This window comes from Garra rufa, chromosome 1, assembly GCF_049309525.1.
Source record: "Garra rufa chromosome 1, GarRuf1.0, whole genome shotgun sequence".
NCBI lineage: Eukaryota > Metazoa > Chordata > Actinopteri > Cypriniformes > Cyprinidae > Garra > Garra rufa.
Genome location: NC_133361.1, coordinates 27,567,767 through 27,584,853, shown reverse-complemented (window position 1 = coordinate 27,584,853; position 17,087 = coordinate 27,567,767). Strand labels below are relative to the sequence as shown.

Below are 17,087 nucleotides of genomic sequence, written 5' to 3'. Positions count from 1 at the left end.
CATGCCTGTAGCTCATTTCAAATAGCTTAAACTCATCCCCGGTCCATACAAAGCCCTACAAAATAATTCGTTTGATTTAGTGTCAATTCCACAATTTACATTTTAGGTAATTAATGTTTCGTTTATGTCAGGGTGATAAAAAGTACTTTGAAATTGTACTTAAGTTTCTTACGTATCTAGCCAAAAATAATTTGTACGTAAAGTACACGTTTTTAGCTTTTTTTTAAATGACTTTTGAAAAAAAGAGACAGATAATTTTTCAGATTTTTGAGTCTAATCATTTAAAAAACTCAAAATCGTATTTCGACTATATGTGACCCTGGACCACAAAACCAGTCATAAGGTTAAATTTTACAAAACTGAGATGTATACATCATATGAAAGCTTTCTATTGATGTATGGTTTGTTAGGATAGGACAATATTTGGCCGAGATACATCTATTTGAAAATCTGGAATCTTAGGGTGAAAATCACCTTTAAAGTTGTCCAAATTGAGCTCTTGACAATGCATATTACTAATCAAAAATTACATTTTGAAATGTTTGCAGTAGGAATTTTACAAAAAATCTTCATGGAACATGATCTTTACTTAATTTCCTAATGATTTTTGGCATAAAAGAAAAATCAATAATTTTGACCCATACTATGTATTTTTGGCTATTACTACAAATATACCCCAGCGACTTAAGACTGGTTTTGTGGTCCAGGGTCACATATATGTTCTCTGAAGACTTTCGGACACAGCAGATATTGTATTGAAACCAATGATTTTACATAGTTTTGTCATTTTAATACAGTTGTTTTTCGACTAATAATAAAGACCGATCATGAACCGTTTATACTTGCCTCAAGTTCATCCACAGCGAGTGTCATTTTAAGAACCCATGAATTGTTCAAATCGTGTCTGAAATGGCTAGTTCGCTTGTCATCATTCACCTCATCTTTGACTTTCGAAGCCTGAATAACTTTCTTCGATGGAGCACAAAATAAGTAATTTATCGCAAAATGTCCAAACTGCTCATGTGTATACAATAAAAAAACGAATTGAGACCATGAATGTCAAGCTAGATTTTAAAGGCAAGAGAATAACAGCATACATTTCACCCAGTTCCTTACATAAAGCCTCTTGGCATACGACACATGACTTGCATGGACCATTGTTGTTGATGTTTTAATGCTGATATGATTTTTGAACTTGAAAGCTCCTGGTTCCCATCCACTTTCATGATGAAAAACCATGAACATTCTTCAAAAATAGCTTCATTTGTGATGTGACACAAAATATATGTACACAAATTAGTTTTATTTTTTTTTAATTAATTTATTTTGTAATAATCTGTATTTATTCAAAATGTTGTTTGCAAAGGGACACAACAAGTAGAAACAACAAATGTGTAAGCAAAATGTTTAAATTTAATAATAAAATATATTACAGCCTTATCTTTGCAATGTAAATCGCCATTAAACAACAGAAAAAGTGCTTCTCAGTGTCTGTTTTTATGGTGACACCTGGATTCAGCGCTCTGTTGAGAACGTCTACTGTCAACCTTTCTTTTGTAAGTCGCTTTGGAAAAAAGCGTCTGCTAAATGCATATGTAAATGTGACCGTGAACATTTTAGTTGTCTCCGTTGTTGGAACCGACAACAGCCAGTATAAAAGGTTGATGAAGCCAGAGTTCAAGGTTTATGTGAAAGTATGTGCATTTTAAAGTAAAAACAACTAGTAAAATAATGATCATTTTAAGGATATTTAAATGAGAATCAAGTATTAAGGCTTTCAGTTTACCCTGACAAAATGGTTTGGAAACACGTTTGATTGATTCAAATAAAATGGATACAGACAAGACATGACTCGTTTAATTCTGTGCCTTTTATTGAGAAATTTTATTCAGACATCACACTTGAGTTGGTTAGGGGTGCCGCACAGTGTCACGTATGGATGCCCACTGGAAGTTTAGCGGTACCTCTCGGCGAGAGCCAGGGCCAAGTTCTGAAAAAACTTGTCAAATGACATGTGAACCTCTGGGGGGAAGTCTCCAGGGAAGAGCATGCCGATGACCACAATGACATTGTGTGCAAGGATCTAGAAAAGTAAGAAACAGAAACGCATTACCATGACTGTATTAGTACCATGTCAGTGATGAGTAGACTTATTTACACGGCTTTGATATATCATATAGTACTATTGTTTTGTCATGGTGTACCTTAAAGTTGGCCGGGTCAACACGCAGCTTGAAAGCATGAAGTTCGCTCAGGGCAGCCAGACCTCCCACAAGGTCGTCTATTTTTGAAACGGCTTCGCCGACTGCACCCATGATAACCCTGCCGTGCTTCCTCACTTGAGGACCTGAAGGGCTCAGGTCAGCCCAGTGAGCGAAGTAGGTCTTGGTCTGGGGGTAGACAGTCAGCATTCTGAAAGGAAATAATAACAATAACTTTGGTGATCTTTACAACATGAAAAACATTAATCATTGAAGTCAATCAAAAAATTACTTTTCATGGTATTTAGCAAAGTTACTTAGTTTCTATATAGACCTGTCAATAAGTAATATCAACCTAAATAGAAAGACAGTAGGACAGTATTACCTGCCGAAGGCTTCAGCACCGATTTCATCGGCCTTGGGGCCGATCTTAGCCCATAAGGCCTTCACAGCAGACTTGTCCTTATCAGAGAGACTCATTGCTGCGTCTTCTTTTTCTCAAGTAAGATTGTCTTCAGAAAAAGATGTTGACGAAAACGGGATTTTGTCCCACTTTTTATATAAAACTAATAAAGGACACACCCATGAAATCGGTCCAAAACACACCCTCTCAAACGCATTTCTGCTGATCCCCAACATGTGGCGTCCAATCAAAAACGTGCCAATTTTGTGCTTCTCCTTTGATTAAGATAACGGTTTTCTATTCACGCCCTATGCAAATGAAATTATTTTATTGGATTATTTTGACTAAAACATTTTAAAATGTATGAATCAGATTGACACATTGTACAAATTAACTTAACCCATTTCTGTATTTTCTTTTTTCAAAACGATAAATGGTGGTCCAACTCTCGGAAACAATGAAATGTCTAATAAAATTCATTTCAAGTTTTTATTTGAAAATCAATCGAAAACGTTTGTAACACAATTACATTAATCTGGCCATGCATTTTACTCAAAATGCCTATTTGGAACGGTGCTTTGCTATTTCACTGAAAATGACTACATTTTATTGTAATGAACATGAACGTTAACTGGACCCTGGACCACAAAACCAGTCTTAAGTAGCAAAATAAGTGTAGACCCGATATTTGTAGCAATAGCCAAAAAATACATTGTATGGGTCAAACTTATTGATTTTCTTTTATGCCAAAAATCATGACGATATTATGTAAAGGTTATGTTCCATGAAGATATTTTGTAAATGTCCTACCGTAACTTACTGTTTGATTAGTAATATGCTTGGCTAAGAACTTCATTTGGACAACTTAAAGGGAATTTTTTTGTAACCTCAGATTCCAGATTTTCAAATAGTTGCATCTCGGTCAAATATTGTCCTATCCTAACAAACCATACATCAATGGGAAGCTTTTGAATTATATATAAATCTAAAAAAAAAATGGCCCTTATGACTGGTTCTGTTGTCCAAGTTCAATATGGTGGCAACGAAACAAATTTGATCAGCAAATATTGGCAGAAAAACAGCTTGTTCATGTTTAGGACATCTTACAACACGTTTTTTTTTTTTTTTTTTTTTTTGGACAGGGTCCGATCAGTGAAGTCCATGTATGCGTCACCTGCTCAGAGAAATTATCCAATAAGACTTTGCATCTATTAATGGGCGGAGACACATCAAGTCAATAAATTATACTCCGGTTTCTGAATTTCAACTAGTGATTCTTACTGGACTTAAGCAAGTACCTAAGGACACCCTAAAACGTAGACATGGTTGAGTGGACAGATGCTGAGCGAAGTGCCATCGCTGCCCTGTGGGGAAAGCTCAATCCCGATGAAATCGGACCTCAGGCCCTGGCCAGGTATCACCTCATCACTTTCTTTATAGAGACATTCTTTATAGAGATTCTTTCCGTGTTAGATGATGTCAGTTACGCAGTTTATTTAATGCTATTCTTAATGCTTCTGTTCATTTAAGGTGTCTGATCGTGTATCCCTGGACTCAGAGATATTTCACCACCTTCGGAAACCTGTCAACTCCCGCTGCAATCATGGGTAACACCAAGGTGGCAGGTCACGGAAGGACTGTGATGGGTGGTCTGGAGAGAGCCATCAAGAACATGGATAACATCAAGGCCACCTACGCGGCACTCAGTGTGATGCACTCTGAGAAATTGCATGTGGATCCCGACAACTTCAAGGTAGGTGTGCTAATATTTGCGTGATGCATAAAACTCTTGTGCTCAAATTATGTTGTGTCTTTAAAATCCGCCACCTAAAAGATCTCTTGTTCTACAGCTTCTGGCTGATTGCATCACCGTGTGCGCTGCCATGAAGTTTGGACCATCTGGTTTCAGTGCTGACGTCCAGGAGGCCTGGCAAAAGTTCCTGGCTGTCGTCGTTTCCGCTCTGTGCAGACAGTACCACTAGAGTCACCAATGAACACCAGCTGTATTGCAGAAGATTGCGGGAGCTGTTCACACAAAGATCTAACTCTTATAAAATAAGATCAATAAAATAAATGTTAAAAGCACTTTTATGTTGTTTGCTTTCATTCATTCCATAAAACATTTTATATGACCAGAATTAAACTCTTGTTGATGAAGAAACATGTTGATGACAATCCTGATCATTATTACTTTCGCTGAGATTACTAACTTTTAGCAAGTTTTTCGACTAGACTTAATGAGTCAGCAACTTATTTCTACAAGCAAGCCTTTTAAAGACAGTTGTGATAGATTTGCAGACCGTGGGTGTTAACCGCTTGAATTAATTGATAAAAGAAATAAAATTTATCACAACCTCCAGAGGCTCAGCATAGTTTCAAAATAAACTGTCACTCTTCGTTATTTTTTTTATAAATATACTTGCTTTTATTAAGTTAGTTTATCTGTTTGGAAATGTACTTGCAAATTTATATATTAAACTTGATAATATACTACATCTGCAATGCTTGAACAATATGGTGTTTTTGACTCTTATAACATAATAAAAACAACATTCCAAGTTTCATGCTAAGTTCTAGTGAGTCAAAATGCCATTAGAAGTTTTACTTTGAACTTCTTCGTATACTGTGCTTTAGCTTTTAAATGAATATAAATTTTAATACAGGTTTAAATAAAATAATAATAAAACAGTGTCAGTTATGTTATTATTACATCTATTATTATACATAAAAACTCTATAATCCATAAATTTCCAGTTGCTTTTTGTCGTCTCCGGTGTTGTCCAGCTCTTATGCTGTCAAAATAAAAAAGTCACATTCGGATGCATGCAGTCAATAGGTAGACTTTAAAAAAGGATGGTTTTTTAACATCGTTTCTATTTATTCTATTTAGAACTATCGCATCCTGAAGAACCTTTTTATGCTGAAATTGTTCTTTTTGTTTAGTTTAGGGTTCTTTATTCCCGCTTTTTTGTTTTTCAAATCTTTAACTGTCGAAGCACTTCATTATTGATTCTCTGGAGCACAGGCATCCAACTACATAGACTGTCAACACATTCTCAACAGGTAAATTCTTAAATTTAAATACAAATTTAGGAAACTTCTCTCCTTTTCTGCAGTAAGTAACAGAACTATTGAATATATAATCCATATCGTTAGAATTTTTTAATTATTTCATAAAGCTAAAACATTGCATTTCTAAAAACAACTGCACCTGTTTTTGAATATTAATTGAATCCTGTTTAATTTCAAATTTTTTTATTTTAATTTTGAATTTCTGTTATATAGCATATAGGCAGTTCTTCAGAAATTAAAAGTAAATCAAATATTTTAACTTACGTTTGTTTCCGAATAAATTATTGAAGTCATAAAGTTACGATTTTTTATGGTAAGAATCTGTCACTTGCCAGTCCGTCAGTCTGTCAATCTGCCAGCCCACAAGACGAAAAACATTTCAAACAAATTCCGTTTGCATGTAACACGTCTTACAAAATCTTGGTTAAAATTAATTTAAAAACATATTTTTGTCCATTGTTAGAACTTGAATTAAAAATGATCATAAATGAACCTTTCTTTACTTTATAGCAATAACTGCCCTCTTTTTTCTCTTTCTCCGGATCACTGTGTAATTATTTATTAACATTTCTGCTGCAAGTTTCGCATTTGACTGACATGTTAACATAATATTGTGGATATTTCACAGTAACCTATGCCAATACCTCAACACACCTTCTTGGCGTGCATCACGTCTAGCTAAGGGCCATACTTTTCTTGCTGCTTTTTAATTGTTGTTGCATGCACTAGATGGATGTTTTTTGGTTTCCACCCTTTGTATTAAATGGCATTTTATACAGCTTAACTCTGAATTGAAATTATAATCCATTTTCTTTTTTTAAACACTTTTCATTTTTATTTTAAAAATTGCTATAGGTACGTTTTTTTAAGTTGAATTTTTAACCAGATACTTGTACGTTTAATTGAGAGAAATGTTCACTCATACTGTTCTGGGCTGGGTTCTCCGAAACCACCTTAACGCTACGTCGTTCTTAAGTTGTACCTTAAGAAGTACCTTATCGTTAATATGTGTTTTCAGAAACCTTCTTTGTTAAGTATACCTTCTGTAAGTCATACGTTCGTAAGGTTGGTCTGGAGCGCTCTTAGCTATACCTTACCGCTGCTGACGGTTCATACCGCTAGTGGGCACCACGCAAAAAGCTTTTTTACATCGCAGTTTAATTACAAATAGAAAATTTTATATGAACATTTAATATAAAATCTGATTTAGTATTAAAATTGCATTTTTTACTTTACTTTAAAATTTTACACATAAAATACTTAAGTTGTTATAGCCTACACCCAGTGTCAAGTCAAGTCACCTTTATTTATATAGCGCTTTTAACAATACAGATTGTGTCAAAGCAACTGTACAGTATTTAAACAGAACAATAGTGTGTAAGTAACGCATTGTTGTAAACAATCAATTTTCAGTAAAAGGCAGTTCATCAATGAATTCAGTGATATCATCATCCAGTTCAGTTCAAATAGTATACGATATCGCTGGAAAGTGTCCCCAACTAAGCAAGCCAGAGGCGACAGCGGCAAGGAACCAAAACTCCACAGGTGACAGAAATGGAGAAAAAACCTTGAGAGAAACCAGGCTCAGTCGGGGGACCAGTTCTCCTCTGGCCAGTGTATGGAAGTGTTTTCATTAATAAAGTTTCCATGGTTGTTAGCTTTTTTTAATTACTATTTCGAGGCACATCAGCGGGCGAACCATTTGACAGAAAAGGCTATGAGTCTATATAAAGAAAGATGAGTTTACACAAACTTTATAGCTATGGCAGCGAGACAGTGAGTACTTGTTTTAAATCAAAGACGGCGCCGTGAGCGGAGAGTAATAGTGTGTAATGCATACGCCAAAGTCCAATTTTGCGTGCATATGATACGCCAATCCTTCCCATTAACTTCAATGGAGAGAGGATGCATACAAATACCACGCATCATCTTTTATATCATCTATATAAAAGATGATGCGTGGTATTTATACGCATCCTCTCTCCATTGAAGTTAATGGGAAGGATTGGCGTATCATATGCACGCAAAAATGGACTTTGGCTTATGCATTACACGCTATTGCAAAGTCGTGTTATTCGTACGCAAAATGATGAGAATAAGTTGAAACACATACACATGTATTTCTGCATGTACATATTTCAATGAGCCCCGATAAATGCAGTTTGTACTATTTCTAAAACGCTTCTTTATGAAAAAACAACAACATTGTTTTCTCAATACTTTACCTATACCGCTGTGAAGGAAAGAGCGCACAATCGATCACCGAGGCATCGATATCAACCTATTCAGCACCTCCACCATGGACAGCACCTGCTAAGGTCGCACTTAAGAAGGTTTACCTTAAGCAATATCCTAAGGTATAGTTTGGAGAACACACGTAGGAAAGGTATACCTGTAGTTAAGGTGTACCTTTTGAGTCTTCGTAGCACGCTAAGAGACAACGTTATCGGAGAACGCAGCCCTGGGCCGTTCAAAGTATGGTTGCAATACGTTCATTGTCAAATTCCAAAATTCGATTATTTTAAATTCTTCAAAAAAAAAAAACCGCCATTATTTTATTTGAAAAAGTTAGTCATTTCATTTAATTGACAAAATATTAGTTTGTCGTGTATATTTGTTTCATTCGACCAGATAACATTTTAAGCTGTCATTTGGTAGTTACAACGTGACCCTCAGATGTTACAATGTACCCCACCTAGGGGGCATAATGTAACATTTAATTTACTTCCTTTCGAGGTAAATAACGAAAAACGTTTACACTGTAATTATGAAACAAAGCGACATATTTGTAGACAAGTGTGAAATTAATGTGGATAAAAAATATACTCTGAACTCCACGTGGATTTAAACAAACTGAGAAATTCAAAGAGCGTTAGGCTGTGCCCCACGCTCCCCTAAATAATGTATTGAATGCCTTGGCTGTTTTTGTCTGAAATAATAATTAATGTTTTTTTTCCACAATTAATATTAACAGCAGTTTAACCTGAACAGTTTCTATTCCGTCAACTGCCTTTGCGTGTATGACAGATACTTTAGGATCAGTCGGGGACACTAAAAGGGTGGAGCAACTCAAAAAGAACAGGACATCCACGGTTATCACAGTTTATTAATAACATTTTGAAACTGGAGAGATGTGTCTGAGTGTCCATGATAAAGCAAAAAGAGCTGTCACCCGTTCCGCCATTAAAAACTTAAATGCGCGTGTTTTATTTACGTTAACGTTAGTTTCATATGAAAGCGTTTCAGTATAAATTAGGTGTAATGTAGGGTTTAATCTTTGCTAAGCTTGGATTTAGACAAATCACAAAATAAATCATTTTCGGTGCAAACACAGTAGGCCTACACAAAATCGTCTTTCGTGATTTTGATGGTACAATCCATACATATTTTGTGATATGTGAAATATCTCCATACAAATCTAACTTTACAGTTTCTAATCATTAACTAGGATCGTGTCTGAACTGAGTAACTATCACACATAGGCCTATCCAATCAGTCTCAGCGCTTATGTGGGGCGGAGAAGGAGAGTATAAATAAAAACTCCGCTAGCATCTTTTTTTTCAGCATTCACACTTGTTAAAAGTTAGAATCACAATGGTGGAGTGGTCAGATTCCGAACGCAATACTATTGCAAGCGTCTGGGGGAAAATCGACGTCAATGAAATCGGACCACAAGCTCTGCGAAGGTATGGGATAGTGTGTCAAAGATGATATAGGCAAATTGTTCATTCAGTGATAAATTTTGAATGGACTGGATTGATGTATTTCCATTTTTTCACGTGACAGGGTGCTGATCGTTTATCCCTGGACTCAGAGGTATTTCGGTGCCTTTGGAAACTTATCCAGTGCATCTGCAGTCCTAGGCAATCCCAAGGTGTCAGAACATGGCAAAACTGTGCTAAATGCGTTGGACAAAGCCGTGAAGAACTTGGATGACATCAAAGGCACTTACTCTCAACTAAGCCAGATGCACTGCGACAAACTCAACGTCGATCCAGACAACTTCTGGGTACATGCTACTTATTTTTTAACAAGGATATTACAGCATCTCCGTTGTACAGACTGTTAATGCACGTTTTCTTGACTCGCACAGCTGTTGGCCGATTGTCTCTCTATCGCCGTTGCGAACGCATTGGGATCCGCGTTCAGTCCTGCTGTTCAGGCCACCTGGCAAAAATTCATGTCTGTAGTTGTGGCCGCTCTCTCCAGCCGTTACTTCTGAAGTTCTTCTTAAGGTCTCAATTCAATCACGTTTCAATACATTAGAGATTTGGGAAAATTATATAAAGCAATTAATCAATTAATTTTGATTTGGAGTCTTTTATTTATCAAGTTAGTTAGTTAGCTAGACTACTTAGCATATAAATGATGTTTGACATTTCTTGGTAAATTGGTTAATAAGCATCAGAGTTTCTCTTAAAAATGAGCCTTTAGAATATCCCAAATGGTATTAGTTTATATCATTTTAATAACCAGACGTGAGAGGAAAGTCTCTGACAGGCAGGTGGTTCTGACATGGGTACAGAATGATTATGCAAGGTGGAAAAAAAGTGGATAATTCTGAACAGACTTGTCACTCTTTGTATTTTTAAATTTTAAAAGAGAGATCGATAGGACATTTACAGTAAGTTTGAAAATATGTCAGTGAAAATGATATCCCCATGACATTGATTTCCCTGACTTTGTGAATTCTCTTTGTGAGAATTATATTATGTATAATTTTAGATAAAGCTGTCTGTTCTCTAATTTTGCTGTAAACGTATGAAGCAAAGTGCTTTGTAAGACTGGGGGCATTTTACCCCACCTGTGTGGTAAAACAAACTCTGGACATTTTTTTATAATTTAAGTCATTGCCAGTTAAGCTATAACTTTTCTGGACACATTTAACTTGTTTCACAGACATATGAAACATAAGTAGTGCATTTAGGAAATTGTGTAGGCTACATGTTACATGTACACAAAACGTACACCTTGATCAGCCTATAATTTTGAAGCGTGACCAATCAAAATCAATTTCGCCTTCAAAAACATTTTATGCATTTTCTTTCACTTCGTATTAAGAAGATTGATTTGCATTTTCTTGTGTAATAAGTACAATTTAACGCTGTATTTTTTTTTATTTGAATCAAGTATGCTTTTGGCCAGTTGCCTGGCTACTTTAGTTAAATATTTACACAGTATCTAAGTATAAAACCCCTGGAACTACACAATGCAATTTCTTTTCTTCCTCTTTTCCCATTTGTCTCTAACTGATGGTTAAATCCACCCGAAAACACGTAAAAAAACACGTTTTGATTGTTATAGACTTTATTAATTGCATCTGATATTTTAGCTTTATTATTTGAGGTGCCTCTGCATGTGCACAAGAAGCCCCAGAATGATGAGCTTATCTGTATTTATCAGCGAGGGCTGCAGACAGAGCCGCAAGGAACTTGTCCACAGCCACATGCACTTCTGCGGTGAAGTCAGCTGGGAAATTAACTGCGAGAGCCACGAGGATGTTATGGGACAGAATCTGCAAAAATAACCGAAAAAAGTAGTAAATGAACAGTTAATACAATATGAATTAATAATTTACATTTTATTTGACATCTTAGATGTTTCGTTATGATTTAATAATTAAATCATTTGATGATTTGGGTGTGTTGGATTAATTTAACATCTTAAAAGTGAAAGGACTGAAACAGAAAATGAGCAAGGATCTCACCTTGAAGTTTCCAGGGTCTACGCGGAGCTTGGTGGCATGGAGATCACTCAAGGAGCTCAGTCCACCAATGAGATCATCCATTTTGCCCACAGCATCAGTGATGGCTCCCATCACAGTTTTGCCGTGTTTCTTCACTTGGGCAGAGCCGATAGATTGATCAGACCAATGAGCAAAATATATTTTAGTCTGAGGGTAGGCAGTTAGCATTCTGTGGGAAGGAGAAGAATCCGTTTATTGCATATAGTTTTGTAGGTATGAAGTCAAAAATAATGTAGAGCTTACCTTCCCAGAGCTTCTTGGCCTATGGCGTCAGTCTTACCAGAGATTTTACCCCAGAAGGCCTTGACCACGGCTTTGTCCTTAGCTGTCAAACTCATTTTCCAATTATTTTCACCTTGATATCACAAGAGCGGAGTTTTAGGTGTAGGATAAGGGGGTCTTTTTATAAAGCGCAGCGCAGCCACACCCAACATCTCACCAGCTCCACCTCTCAGACTTCAGCCAACATTTAGACTTCAAACGATTTTTGTAAATTCATTTCATCGTTCATTATTTTATCAAAACGACTGAATGGTTATATTTATTTTATTGTATTTATTTATTTATTTTAAATGAAGTGGGGGAAAAACAGAATCCATTTGTCTATTTTCTATCACCAGTGAACAAAGTGATGGAATATACACTAAAACAATTACCATAAATACACTCTTAAAAACAAAAGCTCCAATGGGGTGTTTTTGCAGTGATGCCATAGAAGAACTATTTTTAGTTCTCAAAGAACCTTTCATTGAACAGTTCTTAAAAGAACCATTTTGAAGAACATGAAAAAAAAAAAAAAAAAAAAAATATATATATATATATTTTTTTTTTAATATATATATATATATATATATATATATATATATATATATATATATAAACTATGTATCCATTTATGTATTTATCTTTTTTTATTATTATTATATCACTGAGATACAATTTATATTCAGACTACTTCCCTTGCATGTATGAGATGCTTTGGGGTCATTTGGGGACACCACATGGCACCTAATGGGTGGGGCAACTTAAAAAGAACAGGACATTCACGATTATCAAAGTTTACCAAATTAAGAACATTTGAAACGGGAGGAACGAGTCTGAATGTCCAGATAAAGCAAAAAAAAAAAAAAAAAACTGGCATGTGTTCAAATTAAAAATTTCAATTAGTTATTAGATGCGTTCATTTTGATCATTTTGAAGTTAAATTCATATAAAACACGTGAGCTGTACATATACGGTTGCCACTGATTCATTTGTCCAATTATTATAATGCTACTTCGAATATTTGAGTATTTGCCATTCATTTTATTAATACGACTCTCATTTGCCAAGTGTTTTGAGTGTAAATAGACGAATAACCAGGCTATTATAATGTAGCAGTTTGGATTTAGACAAATCACAACATGAAATAAGTTTCGGACCAAGAACAATAGGCTACAAAGATCCACATTCGTGATTTTGATGGATAAATATTTATTTTGAAATATATTTCTGACAAATCTAACTTCGCAGTTTCTAATCAAAATGTAACATTAACGTAACATTAACTAGGATCGAGTCCAAGTATGAACTACCACACATAGCCAATCAGTCTCAGCGCCTGATGTGGGGCGGAGAACGCGAGTATAAATATAAGCTCGGCGCGTACCTATCTATGTTCAGCATTTACACTTGAAAAAGTAAAGAGATAATCACAATGGTGGAGTGGTCAGATTCCGAGCGCAATACTATTGCGAGTGTCTGGGGCAAAGTCAACGTAGATGAAATCGGAGCCCAGGCTCTGGGAAGGTAAAAGATGACGTACATAAGAGGTTGATGTATTTTGAATAGATTTTGGATTTATGCATTTCTATTGTTTCACATGACAGGGTGCTGATCGTTTATCCCTGGACTCAGAGGTATTTCGGTACCTTTGGAGACTTATCCAGTGCACCTGCAATCCTGGGCAATCCCAAGGTGGCAAAACATGGCAAAACTGTGCTCAGTGCGTTGGAAAAAGCCGTGAAAAACATGGATGACATCAAAGGCACTTACTCTCAGCTCAGCCTGCTGCACTGCGAAAAACTCAACGTCGATCCAGACAACTTCAGGGTACATGCTACTTCTTTATTTTACAAGTTTAAGCTCGTTAATAATGATATGTAAGCATGACCTAACAAATGCAGGTTTTCTTGACTCGCACAGCTGTTGGCCGATTGTCTCACCATCGTCATTGCGACCGCATTTGGAGCCGGGTTCAGTCCTGCTGTTCAGGCCACCTGGCAGAAATTCCTGTCTGTAGTTGTGGCCGCTCTCTCCAGCCGTTACTTCTGAAGTCCTGCTCGAGACATCTGCCTCAATTCAATCATGATTCAATGCATTAAAGATTTTAAAAAGTATATAAATAAAGCATTCAATCAAGTCCACACTTTGAGTCTTTTCGTTTATTGAGTAAATGAGCTAGATTACTTTAGCACATATACAGCAAAATGATGATAGACATTTCTCATTGGTTAATGAGCATTAGCAGTGGTCATGAAGTAACCTACTAATACTATTAAAATATTAAAACACTCAGAAAGATTTAATTTGATCTTAATTTCAAAAGCAGGCTTACAGAAGGGTACAAAAAGGTGGGATGCCTTTGCAGGTCCCGCTCCAGCTATTTGATGCAAGGTGGGTCATATGTGCATTATATATACATTAGCCTATATTAGGATGGTTCTGGATCTCAGAGTTCTTGTACCTCAGGCAATGGCATAGTGTGATATATTTGGCAACTATATACTTTTACTAGTCTCTTCTGCTCACCAAGCCTGCATTTATTTGATCCAAAGTACATCAGAAACAGTAATATTATTTTTACTGTTTAAAAAACTGTTTTCTATTTTAATATATTTTAAAATGTAATTTATTCCTGTGATTTCACAGCTGATGTTTTTTGCATCATTACTCCAGTCACGTGATCCTATAGAAATCATTCTAAGATTTTAATTTGCTGCTTAAAAAGAAACATAAATTATAATTATTATGTTGAAAACAGCTGAGTATAATTTTTTTAGTTTTTTTTTTTTTTTTTATAAATAGAAAGTTTAGAAGATCAGCATTTATCTGAAATAGAAATCTTTTGTAACATTATGTTTTTATCATCACTTCTGAGCAATAAAAAAAAGTTTTAAATAATAATAATAATAAAATAAAAATAATGTTTCTTGAACAGCAAATCAGCATATTGGAATAATTTCTAAAGGATCATGTGACACTGAATACTGGAGTAATAATGCTGTAAATTTTGCTTTGATCACATAAATAAATTACTGTTTAAAATATATTGAAATAGAAAACATTTATTTAAAATAGTTATATTTCAAAATGTTACTGTTTTTGCTGTACTTTGGATCAAATAAATGCAGACTTGGTAAGCCTTTTGACTGGTAGTGTATGTCCCTATCCTTTAATTCAGATTTGTTAGTTGTAATAATTTAGGTTTAGTATGGATACATCTTTTGTCACGATTTGAGCCTCCGTCGCCCTGGGATCACAAACTCTTGCACTACACATCATGGACTTCAGCCCCCACAAGCCACTGCACCCATCACTGCTCACACCTGCAGCTCATTCACACACACACACACACACACACCTGCAGCTCATCACACAGACTGCTTATAAGCCACTCACACACACAGCTTCCTCGCGAAGTCTTGTATTGCCCCGGCTACATTCTGAGCATTTCTTTCCCGTGTTTGATTCCCCGTGTTTTCGATTCCTGGACTCCCTCTTGTGTATGATTCGCGCTGCCAGCCCCGACCTTCTGCCTGTTTTTGACCACGATTTCTGCCTGCCCCTTTGTGTTTTGTCTGTACCTAATAAAATGCTGCGAATGGATCCGCTCGTCTCCGACCGTCCCTGTGACAGAAGACTTCGCCACTACAAGGATCCAGCAGCTAGTATGGTATCATCCGGTTCCAGCACGAATTCTACGGTACAAATCATGCGTCTCAAACAAGGTGAGCGGTCTGTTGAGGAGTATGCAATGGACTTTATCGAATTGGCTAATCAGTCTACTATGGATGAGGCATGCCTGATGATTTTCTTCCGTGGAGGACTCTTAGAGCCATTGGCTTCCCTCATGCCCATGTTTGAACCTGACTGGACTTTGCAATATTATATTGACATTGCTCTGCAACTAAGTGGCTCTCCTTTTACTGTGAAGAAGAAGAAGAGGACAACAATGTTCCCACAGTAAACTCCAGCTCAGAGCCACTACACAAGATGGCCGCTAGCCCAGAACCACAGCACCCACATATTACCACGGCTTGGCGAAGATTGAGACACATCAGACACATCAGCCAAGCCAGCACCTGCCAAGTCAAGTTACGTCACGGCTACGGTTCCTTCAGAGCCAAGGCATGCAGCTCTTCCCGAGCCAAGTCAAGCAGCTCTTCTCGAGTCAAGCCAGGACCCAACCTCACATCCTGAGTCAAGCCAGGACCCGACCTCACATCCTGAGTCAAGCCAGGACCCGACCTCACATCCTGAGTCAAGCCAGGACCCGACCTCACATCCTGAGTCAAGCCAGGACCCGACCTCACATCCTGAGTCAAGCCAGGACCCGACTTTACAGTCCGAGGCAGGTCAAGAGCCTACGCTGGTTCCGCCCAGTCTTCCTGAGATTCCGGTCTGCCCTGTTCGAGCTACGGAGGCCATGTATGGACTGTCGAGTTTCCCACCCACCCTCCCTACTGCCCCAGTCCCACCACCTCTGTCTCCTGACAGTTCCTCTGCTCACCTTCAACCCACCTTCGGTGCAGAGGACTTGCCGTGGGACTGCCAGTCTCCATCGGTGCCCTGGCTGGAGGATCCCTCACCATCGCCTCCAGCCTCAGATTCCTGGACTCCGCCTCGGCCCTCCGACCCTGCGGCTCCACCCCGGCTCTCTGCTCCCTCGTCTCGGCCGTCGGTCCACCAGCTCCACCGGGCTCCATCGGGCTCCATCGTCCCTCCGGCTCCGCCCTGGTCAGTCGTCGCCCCACCTTCGCCTCTGGACTCTACTCCTCCGGCTGCGCCTCGTCACTCCGTCCTACCGGCTCTGTGGACCTCCTCCCTCCCGCGGGCACAGCCTCGGTCCTCTGTCGCTCCGGCTCCGCCGTGTACCTCCGGACCTCCATCTCCGCCGGGGTCGCCAGAGCCTTGGGTTCCGCCTTGGCCCTCCGGATCCTCGGTGTCGCCCATGACCTTCGACTCTCCGGTTCCGTCTCGGGCTCCACCGGCTCCACCTCCGTCGGTCGGCCCCATGGAGGAGCCAACCCTTCCTCCACCATGGCTTCTCCCTCCGTCGGCTCCGCCTCAGTCTCCTGGTTCTCCACCTGCACATGGTCCGGGGCCTCCATTCAGGCCTCTGGGCCATGCCCACTCCATCCTGAACTGTCACACAGGTATTTGGAGCGTCTGGAAGCCGCTCCTAGGTGGGGGGCTCTGTCACGATTTGAGCCTCCGTCGCCCTGGGATCACAAACTCTTGCACTACACATCATGGACTTCAGCCCCCACAAGCCACTGCACCCATCACTGCTCACACCTGCAGCTCATTCACACACACACACCTGCAGCTCATCACACAGACTGCTTATAAGCCACTCACACACACAGCTTCCTCGCGAAGTCTTGTATTGCCCCGGCTACAT

General features: G+C 38.2%; 5 protein-coding genes across 5 annotated transcripts; 3 read left to right on the top strand and 2 right to left on the bottom strand.

The window, feature by feature from the left end:
• Positions 1-1,852: 1,852 nt before the first annotated feature.
• LOC141333366 (hemoglobin subunit alpha) lies at positions 1,853-2,744 on the bottom strand. The gene is made up of 3 exons (XM_073838351.1): positions 2,587-2,744; positions 2,205-2,412; positions 1,853-2,083 (listed from the first exon to the last, which is right to left on the bottom strand). The coding sequence occupies exons 1-3, from the start codon at positions 2,679-2,681 to the stop codon at positions 1,955-1,957; spliced, it is 432 nt and encodes a 143-aa protein (XP_073694452.1). The 5' UTR covers positions 2,682-2,744; the 3' UTR covers positions 1,853-1,954.
• Positions 2,745-3,860: 1,116 nt separating this feature from the next.
• On the top strand, positions 3,861-4,689 carry hbba1 (hemoglobin, beta adult 1). Its single transcript, XM_073838342.1, has 3 exons — positions 3,861-4,018; positions 4,135-4,357; positions 4,455-4,689. The coding sequence occupies exons 1-3, from the start codon at positions 3,927-3,929 to the stop codon at positions 4,584-4,586; spliced, it is 447 nt and encodes a 148-aa protein (XP_073694443.1). The 5' UTR covers positions 3,861-3,926; the 3' UTR covers positions 4,587-4,689.
• A 4,554-nt stretch (positions 4,690-9,243) lies between these two features.
• On the top strand, positions 9,244-10,834 carry LOC141333338 (hemoglobin cathodic subunit beta-like). The gene is made up of 3 exons (XM_073838321.1): positions 9,244-9,362; positions 9,463-9,685; positions 9,770-10,834. The coding sequence occupies exons 1-3, from the start codon at positions 9,271-9,273 to the stop codon at positions 9,896-9,898; spliced, it is 444 nt and encodes a 147-aa protein (XP_073694422.1). The 5' UTR covers positions 9,244-9,270; the 3' UTR covers positions 9,899-10,834.
• A 131-nt stretch (positions 10,835-10,965) lies between these two features.
• hbaa2 (hemoglobin, alpha adult 2) lies at positions 10,966-11,798 on the bottom strand. The gene is made up of 3 exons (XM_073838332.1): positions 11,666-11,798; positions 11,384-11,591; positions 10,966-11,191 (listed from the first exon to the last, which is right to left on the bottom strand). The coding sequence occupies exons 1-3, from the start codon at positions 11,758-11,760 to the stop codon at positions 11,063-11,065; spliced, it is 432 nt and encodes a 143-aa protein (XP_073694433.1). The 5' UTR covers positions 11,761-11,798; the 3' UTR covers positions 10,966-11,062.
• A 1,268-nt stretch (positions 11,799-13,066) lies between these two features.
• hbba2 (hemoglobin, beta adult 2) lies at positions 13,067-13,827 on the top strand. The gene is made up of 3 exons (XM_073838315.1): positions 13,067-13,210; positions 13,291-13,513; positions 13,607-13,827. Exons 1-3 carry the CDS (start codon positions 13,119-13,121, stop codon positions 13,733-13,735), a joined length of 444 nt encoding a protein of 147 aa, XP_073694416.1. The 5' UTR covers positions 13,067-13,118; the 3' UTR covers positions 13,736-13,827.
• Positions 13,828-17,087: the final 3,260 nt, after the last annotated feature.

Excerpts from the sequence above, each read along its gene's own strand:
- hbba2 (XM_073838315.1), top strand. The coding sequence starts at position 13,119 with ATGGTGGAGTGGTCAGATTCCGAGCGCAATACTATTGCGAGTGTCTGG. Across the intron at positions 13,211-13,290 it reads GGAGCCCAGGCTCTGGGAAG|GGTGCTGATCGTTTATCCCT; the intron begins GTAAAAGATGAC and ends TTCACATGACAG. Across the intron at positions 13,514-13,606 it reads TCGATCCAGACAACTTCAGG|CTGTTGGCCGATTGTCTCAC; the intron begins GTACATGCTACT and ends TGACTCGCACAG.
- hbba1 (XM_073838342.1), top strand. The coding sequence starts at position 3,927 with ATGGTTGAGTGGACAGATGCTGAGCGAAGTGCCATCGCTGCCCTGTGG. Across the intron at positions 4,019-4,134 it reads GGACCTCAGGCCCTGGCCAG|GTGTCTGATCGTGTATCCCT; the intron begins GTATCACCTCAT and ends TGTTCATTTAAG. Across the intron at positions 4,358-4,454 it reads TGGATCCCGACAACTTCAAG|CTTCTGGCTGATTGCATCAC; the intron begins GTAGGTGTGCTA and ends CTTGTTCTACAG.
- hbaa2 (XM_073838332.1), bottom strand. The coding sequence starts at position 11,760 with ATGAGTTTGACAGCTAAGGACAAAGCCGTGGTCAAGGCCTTCTGGGGT. Across the intron at positions 11,592-11,665 it reads GGCCAAGAAGCTCTGGGAAG|AATGCTAACTGCCTACCCTC; the intron begins GTAAGCTCTACA and ends TCCTTCCCACAG. Across the intron at positions 11,192-11,383 it reads TAGACCCTGGAAACTTCAAG|ATTCTGTCCCATAACATCCT; the intron begins GTGAGATCCTTG and ends TTATTTTTGCAG.
- LOC141333366 (XM_073838351.1), bottom strand. The coding sequence starts at position 2,681 with ATGAGTCTCTCTGATAAGGACAAGTCTGCTGTGAAGGCCTTATGGGCT. Across the intron at positions 2,413-2,586 it reads GGTGCTGAAGCCTTCGGCAG|AATGCTGACTGTCTACCCCC; the intron begins GTAATACTGTCC and ends ATTTCCTTTCAG. Across the intron at positions 2,084-2,204 it reads TTGACCCGGCCAACTTTAAG|ATCCTTGCACACAATGTCAT; the intron begins GTACACCATGAC and ends TTACTTTTCTAG.
- LOC141333338 (XM_073838321.1), top strand. The coding sequence starts at position 9,271 with ATGGTGGAGTGGTCAGATTCCGAACGCAATACTATTGCAAGCGTCTGG. Across the intron at positions 9,363-9,462 it reads GGACCACAAGCTCTGCGAAG|GGTGCTGATCGTTTATCCCT; the intron begins GTATGGGATAGT and ends TTCACGTGACAG. Across the intron at positions 9,686-9,769 it reads TCGATCCAGACAACTTCTGG|CTGTTGGCCGATTGTCTCTC; the intron begins GTACATGCTACT and ends TGACTCGCACAG.